This window comes from Bos indicus x Bos taurus, chromosome 26 (assembly GCF_003369695.1).
Source record: "Bos indicus x Bos taurus breed Angus x Brahman F1 hybrid chromosome 26, Bos_hybrid_MaternalHap_v2.0, whole genome shotgun sequence".
In the NCBI taxonomy this organism is placed as follows: Eukaryota; Metazoa; Chordata; class Mammalia; order Artiodactyla; family Bovidae; genus Bos; species Bos indicus x Bos taurus.
In genome coordinates this window covers 46,123,749-46,144,144 of record NC_040101.1, presented here as the reverse complement: position 1 = coordinate 46,144,144, position 20,396 = coordinate 46,123,749, and the positions used below count along the sequence as shown (strand labels likewise).

General features: G+C 35.7%; 1 protein-coding gene across 8 annotated transcripts in view; it reads left to right on the top strand.

Annotated features, from left to right (window-relative positions):
- Nucleotides 1-20,396, top strand: part of PCDH15 (protocadherin related 15) — a 1,046,857-nt gene that overhangs the window by 668,349 nt on the left and 358,112 nt on the right. For all 8 annotated transcript variants that reach the window (XM_027528919.1, XM_027528921.1, XM_027528918.1 and 5 more), the window contains 2 exons: nt 2,261-2,395; nt 3,806-3,955. In XM_027528919.1, coding sequence (XP_027384720.1) covers nt 2,261-2,395; nt 3,806-3,955 — 285 coding nt within the window. The remainder of the gene's footprint in view (nt 1-2,260; nt 2,396-3,805; nt 3,956-20,396) is intronic.

Here is a 20,396-nt window from a genome sequence, read left to right as displayed (position 1 = left end):
AGTCCTGGTGTGTATATCACCTTCAAATGGAAAGCACTTGATGATGAAAATCTTGTTGCTTTCATAAATACACGAAATAGTGTGGTTTGCGACACAATCATACCACAGTCACACATGCATGTGCTAGTTTACAACCCAGCACTCATTACAGTATTGCATTATCACAGCACCTGACATGAAAAATGCTTAAAATGTGCTGAGTATGTGAATGAATATATCTAACAGATTTACTAACAGAGGTTACAGTTGAAAGGAAGAAGAGACAGTGAGAGAGGGTTAGTTATAAAGGAAATAGAGAATGACTGATGGATTTGAATGAAGAAAAAGAAGTAAACATTTGGTGAGCAAATCATGTAGCAAAACTTGCCCTACTTAGATTACTTATAGTGTAAATATATGAGTTAAAGAAGCTATACTTGTAGGCATCATTGTTGGTACAGTCAGAGAACAGAAAAAACTATATGAATTTAAAAGTCTAGTGATTTTACCTTGATAGGTAAACACTAAAAAAGAGAAGTTACTTGTATTTATTGAGTTTTCTTTTAACTGAAAATGCATGCTAACTAAAATTTGTGATCATTTAAAAATAATAATTGAATTTATTACAATTGGCTCTAAAACATAATAAGAATCCCCAAAATGTGGTTTAAAGTATGTTTAATGTGCATTTTACAATTTACCTTTTAAAATAATTTAGCCTTTTATTAAATAGCATATTTGATTTAACCAAATATTCCAGCCATGCTTACTATCCATGTTGAGCTGCTGAGATTATGACACTGAAATGAAAACAGCTGAAGTGTCCACTAGAATATAATGTCAGTGTGAAGCCTCTTTATTTTTTCCAACTCTTAACAACTTTGATTATTTTATAATAAATGGATCAATGGAAAATTATTATCTATAGCATTTTTTAATATTCCAAGATAAATATAGCACACTGACCTCATGTCGAAATTGTGGACAAGAAAGCTGCCATGATATGGCTAAGTAATATCTCCTAAGGAGATGCTGTAAATACATAACCTGTCAGGTTCAAATGAAACTATTCACTCCAAGGTTATTTGAAATATACACATATTGAAACTTTAGGTAGGTATAAAGTGTCTGTGGGTCAAGTTATGCACACCTTTTAATATAGCAGTATGCATTTTAACTTTCTCACTTCTACATAGAAATTTTTTTAAATGGCAGTTTCTAATTTTTTTAATCAACAATATGTTTAACAATTCTGCACTGTCTACTCTGCCCTCAGCCTTTGATGATATCTGATAGAAAAGTAACCTGTGATTTTAAATCACCTTTCACACCATAATATTTTTAAAGTTGCCATAATTTATGAAACACCTTACCTCCCTGTATGTTCTTACTTTTTATAGCCTTCCTGATAGTCCACACTCTCTCAATAATCCCCTTTTGTTCACTGCACTTTCCCTTCTTTTCCACTATGCAGATACCAATCCAAGCCTTCCCATTTTATGTCGCTGTTCTTTCTCTGAATTGCAGATATTAATACCTTATCTTTCAGAGTGGCAATAAGATTGAGAAGGATTTCTAATGCCTACTTAATTACCTGTGTTTTGAACTTTTGCAATCACTTTCATTTTATGTATATATCATTTTTTACTGAACCTGTTTATCAGAAACGTGCCAATTCAAATATTTGAATTTAATCATCAGAAACATTTTAATCAAAATAAATATTATGTTTCCCCCTGGAGAATATTTACATTAAAATAAGAAAGAACAAGCATAATATTTATAATGAATTATACATAACCAATTTTATTTCTAATTTACATTACACATGAGAACATAATAATAATATGCATGTGTGCAGTTTATTTCTACAAATGAAGTAACTGTAAAATTCTACAGCTAAAATTCTGGGCTTCGGTTTCCTTTTCTTGAATGTATTTATTTCTCAAGTCCAGTGAAGTTCTGGAAAATATTGATATTAAATAATCAGTAAGAACATATTCAATTAGACTGTTTTATGTCTTATTCCTCCTATTATTTTTTGCTTTTATTCACATTGATTATACCAGTACTTATTTAAGTATTTTCCACAAATGAGTAATTATCTTTGGGTAGTTTTTACTCAACTCTGAACAAATTTCTAGTTGAAGCTCTCTTTTCTTTAGAAAATTCTTAATCAGTTATACTTGTAATAAATTTGAAAAATGAGTTTCCAGGTAATGAACTAATAACTATATTGTTTATTAACATTTTAAATAATGGCTTCTTTTTTTTGTTTAAGACTAAAGACCCAGAGCTTCACCTTTTTTTGAATGATTACACTTCAGTCTTTACTGTCACACAGACTGGAATCACTCGCTACCTCACCTTACTTCAACCGGTGGACAGGGAAGAACAGCAAACTTACACCTTTTCGGTAAAGAGATTTCATATATATATACATACACACACATATAAATGTATATGTATGCAAGAGAAAGAGATATTTGTTCAAAACTGAAAAGGTCAATGACTGGAAAAGAAAAATGCAGTATTTTCAATTAATAACAAATAATATGAAAAATAAAATTTTTCCTCAAAAGTATTTCTTTTTTCTCAATTTATATAGTTTTATTACTATTCCTTCCAATGGAAGAAAGATAAATTTTGAGATGAAAAAAAAAAAGGGAGTCTCACTCTTCACCATCCACTCACAATTGACTTAAATTTAGGTATTATAAAGTTGAATCAACAAAGTAAAAATTATTTTCTAAATTTGTTTATATATTTATTATTATTGCATTTTTAGGTTTGTCTTAGGGTTAGGCCAGTGGTTCTCACTAGAGAAGATTCCTGCTCCCACCACCCTGCCCAGCACCATTTTGCAATTTCTGGAGACATTTTTGGTTCCTCTTTTGAAAAGGTGCTACTGGCATCTGGTGGGCAGACAGTGACAATACCGAGAGACATAATGCACAGGACAGCCCCCACAACAAGGATTCTTAGGTTAGATTAACCTAGAGGAGAAAGAGAAAGAAACAGAGAGAAAGATTGGCGGCTGAATAGAGGGTAAAAGGGAGTTTAGTTTAGGGAGTTTAGCTAGATTTTATTCAAATATAGGGGAAAAAATGAGCTGATAGAAAAATATAGGAAACGGAATTTATGTAAGAATTTTGTTTGTTTGTTTTTTCTGGAGAAACTTATACAGCAGACTCAGAGCTTCCAGAAGACCTAAAATCTACACTTAAAACTTAGACACAGAGTAGATTTCAGAAGTCATTCAGGACCACAATGGTATTGTTAGAGCACTGACTTTTTGTGAGACTTTCTTTAAAAGTTAATAATATAGTTAAGATGTCACTCTTAATGGGGCCTTTAAAATTTGTGATTTTTGTGAGATATTAGAAAATAATATTACATGTCTAGGGCACATACTTTCTTGATTATATAAGCATGTTGCTGTAAAAGCAACTATTGCATTGTATACAAAATATGTAAGAGTATTTCCCTATTCATTTTTTAAAGGTTAAATAGTTAATTCCTAAGAATTAGCAATGTTGGCCCATTTCAAGCCTCTAGAACATTTTATATACCAGGTTATTGAAAGTGTGATTGGAATTCAATATATAAAAATCAAGCAGAATCCTACACAATTGCTTCCTCACACATTAAAACACTTTGATTATATGTACTATTATAGTTTTATTACTTCCTTTTATCAGCAAACATTTGAGTATCCTTTTGAAACTGTAAAAAATATGAGAAACTTTTCAAATTGTAGGAGTGAATTCTGTACTGCTTATGTTTGCATGACTTCTCTATTAAATTTATTTTTCTACCCCCAAAGATAACAGCATTTGATGGTGTTCAAGAAAGTGAGCCAGTTATTGTCAATATTCGGGTGATGGATGCAAATGATAACACTCCAACCTTCCCTGAAATATCCTATGATGTCTATGTTTATACAGATATGAATCCTGGGGACAGTGTCATACAGGTAATTACCCATATGAGGATATATTTGAAACAATTCTTTCCTTTGGTATTTTACAATGCATTGGTTAAGAAATTGCTTAAGAAATAAAAGTGAATTTCAGGGTTATCCTATGGCATAATTTAGCTTAAAAAGATTTACATTTATGTTTACTTTTTCAATGAAAGTGTACCTATATGTACTTTAAAGTAGAATTAACTAGATACACAAATAACAATTTGACCTATTTATAGATTGATTTTTTAAATTATGTTGAACATAATAAAGTGAATACAGTAATATACTGAAATTTCAAGGATTAAACATGCAGTTTAAAACTTCAAATTATTTTAAACTATTGTGAAAATGGGTTAAATCTTTGTGACCCATGGACTGTAGCCTGCCAGGCTCCTCTGTCCATGGGGATCCTACAGGCAAGACCACTGGAGTGGGTTGCCATGCCCTCCTCCAGGGGATCTTCCCAGCCCAGGGATTGAATCCATGTCGCCTGAATTGCAGGCGGATTCTTTACCATTTTAGCCACCAGGGAAGCCCATGAATACTGCAGAGGTATTCCTATCCTTTCTCCAGGGGATCTTTCCAACACAGGAATCCAACTGAGGTCTACCAGCTGAGCTACCAGGGAAGCCCATATTTCCCTTAGTGGTAAATACAAAGAACTATGTTATTGGACAATACTCTTAGACATTGATTACTTGAACCTAAAATGGAATCACTACAACAAGAAAAATTAAGATTCTATAATAAATGGTATATTTGAAAACACAGAAATCTGGCAAAATATTTATTCTTGATTTGTCTCATTTTTATCATTAGCTGTACTTACTACATTTTAGTGAATTGCAGGTTATCTCAAATTTCTTTTTCAATATTCTGTGTATAAATTGTAAAGAAGTAGTAATATTCTTCCTTGAAGATTTTTAGAACTCTGGAGAATAGTTAACTCTAGTACTTCTCAAAGTGACTGTGTGTGTGTGTGTGTGTGTGTGTTAGTTGCTCAATCATGTCCGACTCTTTGAAACTCCATGGACTGTAGCCCACCAGGCTCCTTTGGCCATGGGATTCTGCAGGCAAGAATACTGGAGTGGGTTGCCATTTCACACCAGAATCATCTAGGTGGCTACTGAGAAATACAGATGAGCAAGATTCACTCTAGTTTTCATGGATCTTAAGCTCCATATGTAATACTTAGGTAATCAATAAAAAAAAAAAGAGAAAACCCAAAAGGTTTCAGTTGCCCAGTAATGTAAAGACTACTGATCTCTACCTTCCTCTACACCTGAGACTCAGACTTAATAATCTGAAATTGCTCTCAAGCCAGGAAGGTCATGATTCTATACACTTTTTAGAGTATTGTAATGGCTCCAAATTATTACTAAAATTTATATACAATATATGTTATGTAACAATATATGACATATAATATGTTTATATAGAATATAATTTATTACATAATAGTATAGTATATAAAGAATGCTAATAAATGAATTTGTGTATCTATGTATTTTAGTGTTATATATTTCAGAGGAGTAAAAAAAAGCAGTCCAAATGCCTTAACAATGTACCTAAGTCTTCATGGTCTGAATGCTTTCCTCCAAGCTTCATCCTTGGCCTTCTATTCATATATGTATGTTTCAGTCCTACTCAACCATCACTTCCAGTTACCTGAATGTGTCTTGCTCATTCCCATTTTGTCCAATTTTTTCCTTTACCTTGATGTCTTTCCCTTCTATTTATAGCTTGATTACTTTCTTTGTTCTTTAGACTTTTTTGCTTTCTGAAGAAGCATTCCTTAGTAGTTTTCTGTAGATAATTCCTAGTAATTTTTTTCATCAATAAATGTTTATTGCAGGCACTCTTTTAATCATTGGGACATAGTGGTGAGGAAGAACAAGACCCTTTTACAGTGATATGAGATAGAAAACATACAAATAATAAGTAAACAAAAATGTTAATTTCAGAAATGGATCAATTTAATGGAAGGAATTAAACAGGATAATGTAATAAAGAAGATGAAGTGAGGCAAGACAGACAAAGGTTAAATTTTGTCTTCAAAGAAAACCCCAGTAATGTAATACCAAAATAATACTGCCTCTCTTATGCTAAGTTCTCGGGGAAAACACTATCTGGTCACTACCTGATAACATTTCTTTCTTTTTTTAATCCCTTGTTAACTAGCAAAACTGAGATTTAAATTCGGCATTTGGGGGCAACATACTTCAAGATGAACTGAGTGAATCTTGATTACCTTAAGCTAATCATGTTAATTCCATTCCCTTTGACTATTGGTTTAGGAATAATAGTCATATAACATAATTCTTAGTCATTAGACTTGAAGGAATATCTATTAACAGTTTCTGAAAATTTTTTCTCTGTTTTTACAAAGGGATAAAAGGAAGAGACATTCTTCTTGTCTTTGAGCTGTGCTGTGTGCAGATGTGATGCATGGAGCTGCTACAGCCCTCCTGTCACTTTGAAGGGACTAGTTTTAAAGCCACAGCCAATATATTCGTTGAAAGAAGGAAGGAACCTGGGCTTTTGATGGTTTTGATGAGTTCTGAAATAAACAACCTTAACAGGAGCTATCTCAATATTTCTCATGTGGTGAGATATTTAGTGAAGCCATTTTGAGTTTATTATTTTTTCTTAGCCCAAAGCATCCTAATTGACTTTTTCTTCATTAATAGTTCCTGTTCTTGCAGCCCACCAAAAACACACCAGTTTGCAGCCAATATGCTATGATTACAACAGCGTGTCTTCATTAGTGTGAAATGTCTGGGAAGAAATAGTTAACTGTATGTCTCATGGCTTTTGTACACTATTTCCTATCAACCAAGAACACTTCTTATCTGATCTTTTATAAGGCTAACTCACGCTCATCATACAGGACCCAGCTCAAAATATCACCTCCTCAGAGAAAGCTTTCCTAATAGCTTAGTGTCAATAGCCTTCCAATATGCACTATACACATACACCCCGCATCACAGTTCTTATTCTATAACTTGCTTTCTCTAATTACTTTTATTTTTTTTTTCTAATTACTTTTAGAGCCACTATGGCCATCTAAAATTATCTTTTCTTCTTGTCCCCACTCCAAACTAAAAACCCCATTAGCAACCATCTGTCTTGTTTGCCACTCTGACACCAGCACATACCAGATATACCAGACTTGCAGTAAATATTTATTCAAAGGATAAATTATTATCTATTTTGCATAATCTAAAGTGAGAGTCGCTCAGTTGTGTCCAACTCTTTGCAACCACATGGACTATACAGTCTGTGGAATTCACTAAGCTAGAATACTGGAGTGGGTAGCCTTTCTCTTCTCCAGGGGATCTTCCCAACCCAGGGATCGAATGCAGGTCTCCCTCATTGCAGGCAGATTGTTTACCAGGAACTAATTGTTAACATCAGTTCAGTTCAGTTCAGTCACTCAGTTGTGTCCGACTCTTTGCAACCCCATGAATCACAGCACACCAGGCCTCCCTGTCCATCTCCCGGAGTTCACTCAGACTCATGTCCATCGAGTCAGTGATGCCATCCAGCCATCTCATCCTCTGTTGTCCCCTTCTCCTCCTGCCCCCAATCCCTCCCAGCATCAGAGTCTTTTCCAATGAGTCAACTCTTCACATGAGGTGGCCAAAGTACTGGAGTTTCAGCTTTAGCATCATTCCTTCCAAAGAAATCCCAGGGCTGATCTCTTCAGAATGGACTGGTTGGATCTCCTTGCAGTCCAAGGGACTCTCAAGAGTCTTCTCCAACACAACACTTCAAAAGCATCAATTCTTCGGCGCTCAGCCTTCTTCACAGTCCAACTCTCACATCCATACATGACCACAGGAAAAACCATAGCCTTGACTAGACGGACCTTTGTTGGCAAAGTAATGTCTCTGCTTTTGAATATGCTATCTAGGTTGGTCATAACTTTCCTTCCAAGGAGTAAGCGTCTTTTAATTTCATGGCCGCAGTCACCATTTGCAGTGATTTTGGACCCCTCCCCCCAAAAATAAAATCTGACACTGTTTCTGCTGTTTCCCCATCTATTTCCCATGAAGTAATAGAACTGGATGCCATGATCTTTGTTTTCTGAATGTTGAGCTTTAAGCCAACTTTTTCACTCTCCACTTTCACTTTCATCAAGAGGCTTTTGAGTTCCTCTTCACTTTCTGCCATAAGGGTGGTGTCATCTGCATATCTGAGGTTATTGATATTTCTCCTGGCAATCTTGATTCCAGCTTGTGTTTCTTCCAGTCCAGCATTTCTCATGTTGTACTCTGCATAGAAGTTAAATAAGCAGGGTGACAATATACAGCCTTGATGTACTCCTTTTCCTATTTGGAATCAGTCTGTTGTTCCATGTCCAGTTCTAATTGTTGCTTCCTGACCTGCATACAGATTTCTCAAGAGACAGGTCAGGTGGGCTGGTATTCCCATCTCTTTCAGAATTTTCCACAGTTTAATGTAATCCACACAGTCAAAGGCTTTGGCATAGTCAATAAAGCAGAAATAGATGTTTTTCTGGAACTTTCTTGCTTTTCCCATGATCCAGCAGATGTTGGCAATTTGATCTCTGGTTCCTCAGCCTTTTCTAAAACCAGCTTGGACATCAGGAAGTTCACGGTTCACATATTGCTGAAGTCTGGCTTAGAGAATTTTGAGCATTACTTTACTAGAATGTGAGATGAGTGCAGTTGTGCAGAAGTTCGAGCATTCTTTGGCATTGCCTTTCTTTGGGATTGGAATGAAAAATGACCTTTTCCAGTCCTGTGGCCACTTTTGAGTTTTCTAAATTTGCTGGCATATTGGAAATATTTCAAATCCTGAAAGATGATGCTGTGAAAGTGCTGCACTCAATATGCCAGCAAATTTGGAAAACTCAGCAGTGGCCACAGGACTGGAAAAGGTCAGTTTTCATTCCAATTGTTAACACAAGTTAGAAATAATGCAATGCCATCTCTACTGTATTTATTGGGTTAAGATATGCTTTCTTCAGTGATATAGAAAAGGGTAACAGTATAGACTGAACACTGAAAATGCATGTTATGTGAATGTCTTCTTCTGTGTATATGGTAGTGGGGAAAAGTTTAAAAATATCCACAGTACATTTTATTTATATCTTGGAATTACACTTGTCATATTGATGAAATCTGTCTTTTTAACCCATTTTTCTTGAGGGCACAACTGAAATTTGTCTATTTCTAAATCCACAAACTCTGTATCCATATAGTAGATGCCTAAACTAATGGATGCATAATAAATGTTTATTTGAGGATGAATGAAATGAAAATCTGTAAACAAGTAGATCTGAATGAATGGAGAGGAATAAGGATATTGGCCTTTATTTCTAGTCAGTTGATGGACCTAGAGACCTACATTTATCTTTACTGGGGCATTCTTTCATAGGGAGTAAAATTATGGTTTGTAGAGATAAAAGAATGACAGTTACTGTCATGTTCGTATTTAATTAGATCTGATTCTCATCTCTATAATAACATAATTGGAAATAAAAGTAAGTTTATATAGAAAAACAGCCCGCAGGGAACTGGAAAGTGTAACTAAGAAAACGATAGCAATTATGTGATGGAACTGTATCTCAAAATTGTTTGCCCTGGAGGATCAAAAGCTTACTTCTGGCATTTGCAGACTACAAAAGTTAATTTCCCTTATGTATCTCTTTTTAAAACACATTTGCTCTGCCTTTAAAATTCATATTTTATATATTTCCCTGTGAAATTCTATTTGAACATAGACTGTTATTTCTGTTTACATGCTTCTAATTTTTAATTTATGTAAATGCCAAAAAATGAAGGTTTTTAATTAGTATTTTTAATGTTATTCCTGGCATGCATATTACAGCTGCTTTGTTTTATTAAATAAGATCTCTCTGGGTGACTCTACTGTGTATTGCCATATTATTTAAATAAAAATATCTCAAGGTGTAGTTCAGAGTGTTGTAAAAAGAGTGGTGTGGCTATAATACATCCTCCAAGGGTCTAGAAATAAAATAGATTTCCCACTGAGAGAAAAAATTTAAAACAGAGTAAAATAATTCAGAACTGTGATTTGCAATTACGGTTTAAGGGTCATAATTTTTTTTTTTTTTTACTCCATTCACAACTAACCCTTCCATAACCCTCCCATTCCTAAGTAACTCAACAGATGATTTATTAGTTTCCTCTTTGGTAATCCACCTGCAATGCAGGAGATTCTGGTTCGATTCCTGGGTTGGGAAGATCTGATGAAGAAGGGATAGGGTACCCACTCCAGTATTCTTGGGCTTCCCTTGTGGCTCAGCTGGTAAAGAATCTGCCTGCAATGCGGGAGACCTGGGTTTGATCCCTGGGTTGGAAAGATCCCCTGGAGAAGGGAAAGGCTACCCACTCCAGTATTCTGGCCTGGAGAATTCCATGGACTATATAGTCCATAGAGCTGCAAAGAGTCGGACACAACTGAGCAACTTTCACTTCACTTGGTTAGTAATCTGTTGTCCAAAAGAGGGAAAATATTAGAAATAAAAGACACAATGAGCAGTGTCCAGCAAAGAGGACCTTAGATAACAGATTTTTAAGTATTATAATCAGATCATTTTCAGTGTAGACATGAGACTATCTTGGCCTGATATAAGTACATAATTATTTGAGTCCACTGTCTTCTTATTATAAGGTAGCTATCCTTGTGCATATGCATGGATCAGTCATAAAAATGTATTATCCAGGTTCCTATTTCAAGTTCTCAATTATAAACTAGTTTTCTGACTTTATATCTATTATGCTTGATTACTGTAAAAAGGAACAGGGTGATTCTGACATGTATGGTTCATGAAATACGCTTACAGGAGCACTGCCACAGAACAGCAGCTGCATCTTTCACAACTGGCAGTGTAATCAGATTATGAGCACATCTTATGTTTAGAGAGAAATTGCCAGCATGAGGGAGTATGATTCTTTCTTTAGGTCAGGGAGTATATTTTATGTTGACAAAAGACAATTTTGTCAACCATCAATGAAATCTTCCAGGTTGATGCTAATGGATATCACACTCTCTTGTCTTAAAGTCTCATTTCACACATTGCTAGTTTTTTGTTTTTTGAAAAGCCAATTGCTATGTATTAGAGATAAAGATGTGGATATATAAGATATAGATTTTAATTTCTATAGTTAGCTATCCAGTCTGTACTTCAAAGATGTTATTCCTAGACTTTTACAGTTCTTTTCAATCAATGGTTTTTAATCCTATCTGAGTATTTATTACAAGTTTACCTGAGAAACTTTTAAAAATATTGATGCCTGGACTACACCCTGAGATATTTCTATTTGAATGATATTGCAACATGTAGTAGAGTCACTCAGAGAGATCTCATCTAATAAACTAAAGCAGCTGTAATATGCAGGTAATCTTGAGAAAAACTGCCTCAGAACTTAACAATATTTTATACCCTCTGAAAAATGGAATCTAAATTTATTTAAATGGAATCCTGTATGTAGCTGAGTCCTTTGATTCTCACTTCACTTCTTTTCTTTTTCTTCAGTTCTTATTGCTTGTCATATTTCTTACTCTTACTGCTTTAAAGCCCATCCTTTCCCCTCACCTTTACCTATGCTCAACTAATTATTCCATTTCTTTCTATTGTATTTTACTACAATAAGCTTTTCCTCTGTACTGATTATTAACCTTTGGGCTATAACCCTCCCATGCCTTAGTCTATGAACAGTTTTCCCAGATAAGACTTCATGCTACTATTTTTGTTGTTGTTTAGTCACTTAGTTCTGTCTGACTCTTTGTGACCCCTTGGACTGTAGACCACCAGGCTCCTCTGTCCTTGGAATTCTCCAGGCAAGAATACAGGAGTGAGTTGCCGTTTCCTTCTCCAAGTGATTCTTTCTGATCCAGGGATCAAACTTGCATCTCCTACATTGACAGGCTAGTTCTTTACCACTGAGCCACCAGAGAAGCCTACTAAAAAACACTGAATTTCCAGCTCTGATGTAGACATTTGAATTAATTGATTAATTTAGATATGTTATTAATTTATTTATGAATAATTAATGCATAGTTATAAATCTGACCTTCACTCACATCATACTACTAAAATCATACAAAATCGTAAATCTAATTCATCTATCTCCAATAGTATGTATTTCTAATAGTATATAAATAAAATAGTATGTATTACTCAGTACTTAACTATGTAAAACTCTTTACACCTTTACAGAAAATTTCTGATTCTAATCCTAGTTCTCTGCTAACTGAGGGATTTTCTTGCTGGCTTCTTATTCAATCCTCAGTATTTCAGTATTAACATTTGCAAAAATCAATATACAGCTTTCCTCTCTTTTACCTATTCCCAAGTTTTCAGTCATTATTTCTATGAGAAGCCCAGGTACTCATGTTACCCAAATTTTTGGACAAGGCAAGGTAGACTTTTGACAGGCAGCAGAAATTTAACATATTCCAAGATAAACTGACAATATATTATCCTTCTTCCAATACAGAAACATGGACACACATATAGACTCAAATATACATGCTGCTATTATTCAGTCACTAAGTCATGTACAGGTTTTTCCTGTGATGACGTATGGATGTGAGAGTTGGACTGTGAAGGCTGAGCGCTGAAGAATTGATGCTTTTGAACTGTGGTGTTGGAGAAGACTCTTGAGAGTCCCTTGGACTGCAAGGAGAGCCAACCAGTCCATTCTGAAGGAGATCAGCCCTGGGATTTCTTTGGAAGGAATGATGCTAAAGCTGAAATTCCAGTATTTTGGCCACCTCATGTGAAGAGTTGACTCACTGGAAAAGCCTCTGATGCTGGGAGGGATTGGGGGCAGGAGGAGAAGGGGACGACAGAGGATGAGATGGCTGGATCGCATCACTGACTCGATGGACATGAGTCTGGGTGAACTCCGGGAGTTGGTGATGGACAGGGAGGCCTGGCGTGCTGCGATTCATGGGGTCGCGAAGAATCGGGCACGACTGAGTGACTGAATTGAACTGAATTGAAGTCATGTACAGGCTTCCCTGATAGCTCAGTTGGTCAAGAATCCACCTGCAAGGCAGGAGACCCCAGTTTGATTCCTAAGTCAGGAATATCCACTGGAGAAGGGATAGGCTACCTACTCCATAATTTTTGGGTTTCCATTGTGGCTCAGGTGGCAAAGAATCCACCTGCAATGTGGGAGACCTGGATTCAATCCCGGGGATAGGACAGTCCCCTGGAGAAGGGAAAGGTCACTCCAGTATTCCAGCCTAGAGAATTCCATGGACTGTATAGGTCATGGGGTTGCAAAGAGTTGGACATGGCTGAGAGACTTTCGCTTTCACTTTCTTTCAAGTCATGTACAGTTCTTTGCAACCTGATGAACTGCAGCACGCCGGCATTTCTTGTCCATCACTATCTGCCTGAGTTTGCTCAAACTCATTTCCAATCAGTCAGTGATGCCATCCAACTATCTCATTCTCTGTCACTCCTTTCTCTTCCTGCCCTCAGTCTTTCCTAGCATCAGGGTCTTTTCCAATGAATCAGTTCTTGGCATCAGTTGGCCAAAGAAGTGGAGCTTCAGCTTCAGCGTCAGTCCTTCCAATGAATATTCACGGTTGCTTTCCTTTAGGATTGATTGGTTTGATCTCCTTGAATCCCAAGGGACTCTCAAGCATATTCTCCAGCACCTCAGTTCAAAAGCATCAGTTCTTCAGGGCTCAACCTTCTTTATGGTCCAACTCTCACACCCATAGATGATTAGTGGAAAAGCCATAGCTTTGACTATATGGACTTGTCAGTCAAATAATATGCATCTTTGTCAGCAAAGTATTGTCTCTGCTTTTTAATACGCTGTCCAGGTTTGTCATAGCTTTTCTTCCAAAGAGCAAGTGTCTTTTAGTTTCATGCCTGTATGCCTACAGTAAGAAAAGTCAAATAAACATAACCTGTCATCTTTGGAGGCAGTTCTACTTTCCAGAGCCAAATTAATCTTGGATTACATAGGCTTCAGATCAGCAACCGCAGTCACGTTTATCTTCTTCCTCCTTCACCTGCATACATACAGATGATTGTCTGGTTTCTAAAGTTGCTATTTCAATATGTATACATCTGTCACCATTTCCTTTTCCATGCCTGTACATTCCCATAAATTAGGTTGCTACAGTAGACTTTGATTGACAACCTTATTTCAGCAGATTCCCCACAACACTGATACAATGATTATTCTAAAACACAGACATGAATCAGAACAGGTCCTTATTTTACTGAAGGAAGAGCCTAATCTCCACACATGCAATCAAGAGCAGCTGTGAAATACTTCAAGTTCTTTTGTTTCACCACATGCTACATCTTTCCATGTAACCAACTTTGATACTATGTATAGAGGGTTTGTTTTGTTTAACTCCAGAATAGGATACCCATCCCATTCTACGCTTACTGACATCTCTCTCAAATTTTAAAGTTTAATCCAAATTATACCCTTTCCATTCTTTTTTACACATAATTCAAATGTTATTTTTTAGATAAAATCTTTATTTTCATAGCAAGTCAGAAAATTCATTGTTCTTTCCATCATACTTCCACATATCCAATGTATCTCCAATGCATTTTATTGTAACTTGCATTAAAGTTAGCTTTTACATCTCTTTCTACTGAGCCATAAATTTCTTTTAGTGATCTATAACCACCTGTGATTGGCACAATGACTTCCACACAGTACAGGTTTACCAAATATTCATTGAATTTATCCCTTCAATTAATTTGCTCTCAATATTTAGAAAAAGTCTCATTCTAGAGATACACTCTGTTTGACCTAAGAATTCTCTCCACCACACACAAAATCTCCCATAACCCTTTCTCAAAAGCCCTGTAAAGCTTTCATCTTTGCCAGTTTATCTGAGTTTAGGTTGTTGGGGAGAGCATTGAAAGTTCATGCAGTTCTCAGGATTTTCTTTGACATTTGCATTCCTCGAGGCCTTTTCATGTCTTCTCTATGCACGTGTGTAGTGTCAGAGATGTGTGGAAAGCTTATCCAGCCTCTATTGGACTCTCATTTTCTGTTTATTTCTTCTAAATTTATGGCTTGTTCTCAGCTTACCAACTGGGACCACAACTTGCACTGACAGACTTGAGGCTGTTTCTCATTCAATTCTCACCATAATTGATTCTTTTATTAACTCTACATCAAATTAACTATGGCATCTCTTGAAGAACATCTGCTGCTTTTCATGGCCAGTCCCATCCTTATAAAACCCATATGCCTACTATACTTGGGGTTAAGAGTGGTAAGGGGGATAATGTGCCACTGAAATAACAAGGTCATTAGCTCCTGCTTTACCTACCTAAAGTCACAGCAATTCTTCTTGAATATTATTCCCAATTTGTCTGCTTTAGTGAATCTTTAGAGCCCTAAATATTTTTTGATATTTTTGCTTAGATTTTTACTTACTTTTTGGGGAAAACAAACTATCTGATTTACTTACATCATTGGAACCAGAAATCCTGCTTCCTAGCTCCAGTTATTTGCCATTTTAATAAAGCAATTTCAATCAGATAGTAGAGATGAGACCAGATAAATCAAATCCCTTATGATTATAAAGTTTAAGTGACAAGTAGATTAAAGGGATTATATCTGATAGACAGAGTTCCTAAAGATCTTTGGACAGAGGTTCCTAACACTGTACAGGAGGTAGTGATCAAAACCATCCCCAAGAAAAAGAAATGCAAAAAGGGAAAATGTTTGCCTGAGGATGTCTTACAAATAGCTGAGAAAAGGACAGAAGTAAAAGGCAAAGAAGAAAAGGAAAGATATATCCATCTGAATGCAGAGTTCCAAAGAATAGCAAGGAGAGATTTTTTTAAAAGTTTCTTAAGTGATCAATGCAAAGAAATAGAGGAAAACAATATAGGATGGGAAAGACTAGAGATGTCTTCAAGAAAATCAGAGATACCAAGGGAACATTTCATGCAAAGATAGATACAATAAAGGACAGAGTCGGTATGGACCTGACAGAAGCAGAAGATACCAAGAAGAGGTGGCAAGAATACACAGAACTATACAAAAAAGATCTCAATGATCCAGATAATCATGATGGTGTGATCACTCACCTAGAGCCAGACATCCTGGAAGCTGAAGTCAAGTGGGCTGCACTCAATATGCTAGCAGATTTGCAAAATTCAGCAGTGGCCGCAAGACTGGAAAAGATTCAGTTTTCCTTCCAATCCCAAAGAAAGGCAATATCAAAGAACTTTCAAACTACTGCACAATTACACCCATTTCACAAGCTAGCAAAGTAATGCTTAAAATTCTCCAAGCTAGGCTTCAACAGCATGTGAACCAAGAACTTCCAGATGTTCAAGCTGCATTTAGAAAAGGCAGAGGAACCAGAGATCAAATTGCCAACATCCACTGGATCAAAAAAAAAAAAAAAAGCTAGATAATTCCAGAAAACATCTACTTCTGCTTCATTGACTATGCTAAAGCCTTTGACTGTATGGACCACCTCAAACTCGGAAAATTCTTAAAGAGATGGAAACACTAGACCACCTTACCTGCCTCCTGAGAAACCTGTATTCAGGTCAAGATGCAACAGTTAGAACTAGACATAGACCAACGCACTGGTTCCAAATTGAGAAAAGAGTACTTCAAGGCAGTGTATTGTCACCCTGCTTATGTAACTTATATGCAGAGCACATCATGTGAAATGCCAGGTTGGATGAAGCACAAGTTGGAGTCAAGATTTCAGGGAGAAATATCAGTAACCTCAGATATGCAGAGGACACCATCCTTATGATGAAGAGGAACTAAAGGGCCTCTTGATGAAAGTGAAAAAGGAGAGCAAAAAAGCTGGCTTAAAACTCAACATTCAAAAAGTTAAGATCATGGCATCCAGGGCCATCACTTCATGGCAAAGAGATGGGGAAACATGGAAACAGTGAGAGACTTTATTTTCTTGGGCTCCAAAATCATTGCAGATAGTGACCCCAGCCATGAAATTAAAAGACATTTACTCCTTGGAAGAAAAGCTAATACCAACATAGACAGAATAGAAAAAGCAGAGACATTACCTTGCCAACAAGGGTCTGTCTAGGCAAAGCTATGATTTTTCCAGTAGTCGTGTATGGATGTGAGAGTGGGATCATAAAGAAAGCTGAGCGCTGAGGAATTCAATCTTTTGAATTGTGTTACTGGAGAAAACTCTTGAGAGTCCCTTGAACTACAAGAAGATCAAACCAGTCAATCCTAAAAGAAATCAACCCTGAATATTCATTGAAAGGACTGATGCTGAAGCCTAAGCTCCGATACTTAGACCTCTGATGTGAAGAGCAGGCTCATTGAAAAAGACCCTAATGCTCAGAAAGATTGGGGGCTGGAAGAGAAGGGGGCAACAAAGGATAAGATGGTTAAATGGCATCACCTACTCAATGGATATGATTTGAGCGAACTCTGGGAAACAGTGAATGGCAGGGAAGCCTGGCATGCTGCTGCATGCTGCAGTCCATGGGGTCGCCAAGAGTCACACACAACTTAGCAACTGAACAATAAGAAATGTGTGCTTCTTATATTTTCACAAACAGAGCAAGAAAGAAATGGAACAAATCTAGCTTATTAAACGCGAAATAAAAGGAATGAGGATGATGCACTAGAAAATAGAAGTGAATGTCTAGAAAGAGTGAAATCTTTTTTCTACTTTAGTCAAAAATCAAAATAAACCTAGCCTCAGATAATAACTGAGATTCTGGAAACTCTCCTTAGTGAATATTTCTTAAGAAAATCCTCACCACAGCACTACTGATCACACTTTATATTCTCTAAGTGAAATTTGAAAGTTTTAACTATAAAGTTACAATACAGAGAAAGTCCTTACTAATACAATATTTCCCTTAGCAATAGGAAAACAAACATTGAACAAAACCTCTGGTGAGGTTTCCAGAGCACTTTTTATTGTTAATAATGCCAAATATATGTCTGTGTAAATTAGAAAATCCCTTTTTATAACAGCAGAAGACTACAGTATAAATGTAGCCTACACGTACCAAAGAAAGTAGTGTAGCTTTATTCTTTATTATTTGATTGTTATTTATGCTCTTAGTAAAAACATTAAAAAATTATTTTGTTTTCTGTATCAGGTATGGAATGTTTCTGTCCATGTTTGAGAGTCCATCACAGTTCTATTATAATTTTTATTATAAATGGGAGCTATTAAGATAATTTAATGCCATTCCCTTAAAACCTTCTTATCTAAAACTGCATCATTCTCCCTGGTTTTTCATGCCCTCAAAACAAAACAAAAAAAAAAAAGAGAGAGAGAGAGAAAAGAGTTCAGAAACCACTCTACATATTCAATATCAGGTATATATTAATCTTTTCATTATTTACTTGACCCACACAATGACTCTCAAATTTTTTTAGTATCGCCCATAAAACCTTCATCATCTTGCTTCTGTTTACCTTTTTCATCATGTGTTAGCCTTTCTCTAGTTCATCATGTTTGGCCTCTGTGAGAGCACTATTTATTTTCTTCATCTCAGGGTCCTTAACTTCACCTTAAATAGGCAAATCCTTTTGTGTGTGTGTGTGTGTGTGGGATGACAAGGTGTCTGAGGACAAGGATATTTGTAACATGTACATATTGGAATACTGAGAGGAAGGAATTTTGTCAGGGTAAGGTTAAACTTCCTGAAAAGGACTGTAATACATTAGAGAAAAGAAATATGTTAAACAATTTAGTGTTCCTTACCATTCAGATATTGTTTTGGTAAAACAATTAAAAGTCACATATTTTAGTTTACTTTCATCTGATAACATGTGAGTGACACTTTGCTTTCCCCATGTAAATTAACCCAATTTTGTTTAGGAAGCAGATTTTCCCATTAAATTAGGAACAGGCTTCATATACCTTTAATATCCCCAATCTCAGGGGTCCCCAATGCAATAAGTGGAATGCACTTGAATCATTTTGAAACCATCCCTTCTCTCCTTCCGGTTCGTGGAAAAATTGTCTTTCATGAAACTAGTCCCTGGTGTCAAAAAGGCTGGAAACCACTGTCCTAGACCACTGATCACAAGATCATTGATTTGTTATTGAATTAAATCTCCACCACAGTTTAGTTTCAGGGGTTTTCTTTTACAATATGCTATCATTTTCAGGGTTTTCAGAGTCAATGTCTCAGCTATCTTTTCTAATCTTGAACCACTAATAATTCCTTTAAAATATTTTTGTTTGCATGTCTAAGGACACAAAATGTGAATTCTTGACCAACTATTTTATTACTTACTGCTGAAGGACTGAACATTTGTATTAAGTTACTTAGATAACAAATGTTGAATTCATTTTTAGCTTATTTATTAAACTTCCTACTTGTTAATGGTTTCTGTGGTGCTGGTTGTAGTCCCTGAATATATTATCTCATCTGTGACTGGTTGGCTGTGCAGTTCGAGGATTGTTTGTATCACCTGTACTTTGTAGTACTGTTTGGTATTTACAGCACCTCCCATATGGCTGCCTTTTGCAATTTAATTATCTTTAAGCTTATCCTGTCTTCCAATATTATTTATGAAAATGTTAAATAAGAGCAACCATAATACCCGTATCCCTAAAGCACATTCCTCAACACTTCTTCTTAACTTGATTCATTGCCATTTATCATTAAATTCCTTTAGCCAATTTAAGTCCCAGGAAGAATGTTAATATTGAATCCAATTTGAGCTAAATTTTAATTAAGATTTCCTGAGACATTGTGTTAAGTGATTTACTATAATCAAAATTGATATCTCTTCTGCTACCCCTGTCCTCTAATTTTCTAATTTTATCCACACACAAAAGAAAATGAGCTTGTCTGGCATGAATAATTCTCCATAAATATATATCATTCATTTTGACTGTTTCTACAAATTGTTTCCTTCTCTTTGCCTTTAGGACTATGTCTGTCATTCTCACATAAGTCCCAGAATCATTTCATGGAATGCCTTTCCTTCTGGCAACAACATCTGTTCACTCCCAAATACCCAGTGTCAGACTTAGCTGAATTTATACCTCTGTTTCAAATTTCTTTTTTTTCTTCTCAATTATTTTTGTTGCTTCTATTTCCATGCACAAAATCATTCTAAATGTAGTGGACGGATAGTAAAAATAGACTATGCCCAGTATACCCTCTTAAGCATGATGTGATGGGTAAAGAATTTTGTTTACATTTCATTAGAATGGTTAACATGATACTTTGAAATGGCCATTAATTAATACAGCGTTCCTGAAATTGAATTTATTTCAAGGTACATGTGTATACTCACATTTTATCTAAGAAAGTACACCAGAATATCCAGTAGCCACCAAAAGGAGTCTGTGGATGACAAAGAACTGCTACTTTAAAGACATGAAACTCATAGATTAGATATACCTAAGAAAATGTCACTAAATAAGGAATTTTTTTTCTACAACATATTTATTACAACATCTTGTGTTTTCT